The sequence below is a fragment of the Chrysochloris asiatica genome, unplaced genomic scaffold (assembly GCF_000296735.1).
Source record: "Chrysochloris asiatica unplaced genomic scaffold, ChrAsi1.0 scaffold00302, whole genome shotgun sequence".
Lineage (NCBI taxonomy): Eukaryota > Metazoa > Chordata > Mammalia > Afrosoricida > Chrysochloridae > Chrysochloris > Chrysochloris asiatica.
In genome coordinates, this window is record NW_006408820.1 from 1,095,607 (window position 1) to 1,097,749 (window position 2,143).

At 34.8% G+C, this 2,143-nt stretch overlaps 1 protein-coding gene across 1 annotated transcript; it reads left to right on the forward strand.

Annotated features, from left to right (window-relative positions):
• The first annotated feature begins 1,231 nt into the window (after positions 1-1,231).
• On the forward strand, positions 1,232-1,699 carry LOC102816311 (ubiquitin-40S ribosomal protein S27a-like). Its single transcript, XM_006874799.1, has one exon. The coding sequence runs from the start codon at positions 1,232-1,234 to the stop codon at positions 1,697-1,699; it is 468 nt and encodes a 155-aa protein (XP_006874861.1).
• The last annotated feature ends 444 nt before the right edge of the window (positions 1,700-2,143 follow it).

Here is a 2,143-nt window from a genome sequence, read left to right on the forward strand (position 1 = left end):
AATCTCAAAGAAAAATAACACACCTGTACATTAAAAAGAGAAAAATCAGGAAGATTCAGTAAACATTAACACAACAGAAATGAAAATGAAAAGAAAACCCTCAAACAAAATGAACACATCATAGAAAATTATATGGAACAAAGAATCCACATCACCACATACACACAAAATAAATAAACCAGAAAAAAATGACAGCAAGCGATTCATAGATACTGATAATTACATTGAATGTACATGGATTAAATGTGCCAATCAAGAGACAAAGAGCAGAATGGATAAGAAAATAGTGTCCTTCAATTTGTTGTATATAAGAGGCATATCAAAAAGAAAGTAACAGTCTAAATGCCCTCAACAGAAGAATGGTTTAACAAACTTTGGTACATACACACAATGGCATACTACAAAACCTTGAAGAATCTGTAAAATAATTCACAGCATGGTTGAACATTATACAGAGTGAAGTCAGCCAATCACAAAAGCGCAAATATTGTATGAGACCAATATTGTGAAAAGTTCAGAAAAGGTTTTCTTGATAAGAGAAACAATCTATGATGGTTATGGGGGGACATGGGTAGGGAAAAATATTCATGGATAGAGGGTAGATAACATGCTAACATTGGTGGCAGATCAGAAAGTATACAACATGAGGAAGCTTAGCAGAGAAAAGATGAAAGGAGACACAGGGAGGAATGCAACAAAGTGAATAGAGGTAAATGCTGTTAACTGTTGGTACATGGAGAGGATTGCAACCATGAATCAATGAAGCAAAGTATATGATTTGTTGAACATAAAGGTGATGTGCTCTGTAAACATTTGCTCAATTCACAATAAAAAGTGTTTTTTTTTTAATTACATAGAAGCTATCCCTCAAATATGACCCAAAATAAAAACATTTCTGGATCAACAGAAATTAAAGGTATCTGTAATAACCAGGCCAACTTTACAAAAAATGCTAAAGGGTGTTCACTGGATGAGAACCAACAACAACAGATAACAACCTAAGATTACCCACCCAAAACTTAATCTAGATATAGAAATATTTAAAGTATTTAAACCTACAAGATCGAAAACAAGGAACCAGAGATATCAATTTATAATGAAGTTAGCTAAGAGCAAAAAGAGGGAATAGTGAAGATACAGAACTTTTCAAATGTGATGAAGTCAAGTAGGTTTCAAGATGAAACAGACTCCCTTTTTCAGATCTGCCATCTGTGATGGAACCACCTCCAAGATGCAGATTTTTGTAAAAACTCTAACGGGAAAGATGATCACTCTTGAGGTCGAACCCTCGGATAAGATCAAAAATGTAAAGGCCAAGATCCAGGATAAGGAAGGAACTCCTGATGAGCAGAGACTGATTTTTGCTGGCAAGCAACTAGAAGATGGACACACCCTGTCTGACTACAACATTCAAAAGGAGTCCACTCTTCTTCTTGTGTTGAGACTTCGTGGTGGTGCTAAAAAAAGGAAGAAGAAGGCTTACACTACTCCCAAAAAGAATAAGCATAAGAGGCAGAAGGTTAAGCTGGCTGTTCTAAAATACTACAAGGTGGATGAGAACAGCAAAATTAGTCGCCTTAGTCGGGAGTGTCCTTCAGATGAATGTGGTGTTGGAGTTTTTATGGCCAGCTATTTTGATAGACATTACTGTGGCAAGTGTTATCTGACCTATTGCTTCAATAAACCAGAAGACAAGTAATTGTGCATGAATTAATAAAATACATGAACTAACAACAACAACAACAAAAAGATAAAACAGACTCCTAAACAGAGAAAATATAAACTACAGGGTAACCTCAAAAAAATTAATATATCTTCACATCAAAAATTTTAAAGTTGAATATGAAAGGTTGAGTAGGCATTAGAACAACTGAAATGAAAATAAAAAGGAAACCCACAGAGATATTTAACTACAGAAACTCATGTGGAACAAAGACAGCAGCAACACCACAAAAAAGCACAGCAAAATGACAGCTATCAATTCATATCTATCAATAATTGCACTGAATGTAAATGAACCGTATCAGTCAAGAGACAGAAAGTAGCAGAATGGATAGAAAACAAGATCATTCAATATACTGTCTACAAGATTCATCAAGAAGATGGAGACAGCCTAAATGCCTATCAACAAAAGAATGGTTAA

What these genes read in the sequence shown, in the direction of transcription:
- LOC102816311 (XM_006874799.1), top strand. Translation starts at nt 1,232, where the DNA reads ATGCAGATTTTTGTAAAAACTCTAACGGGAAAGATGATCACTCTTGAG.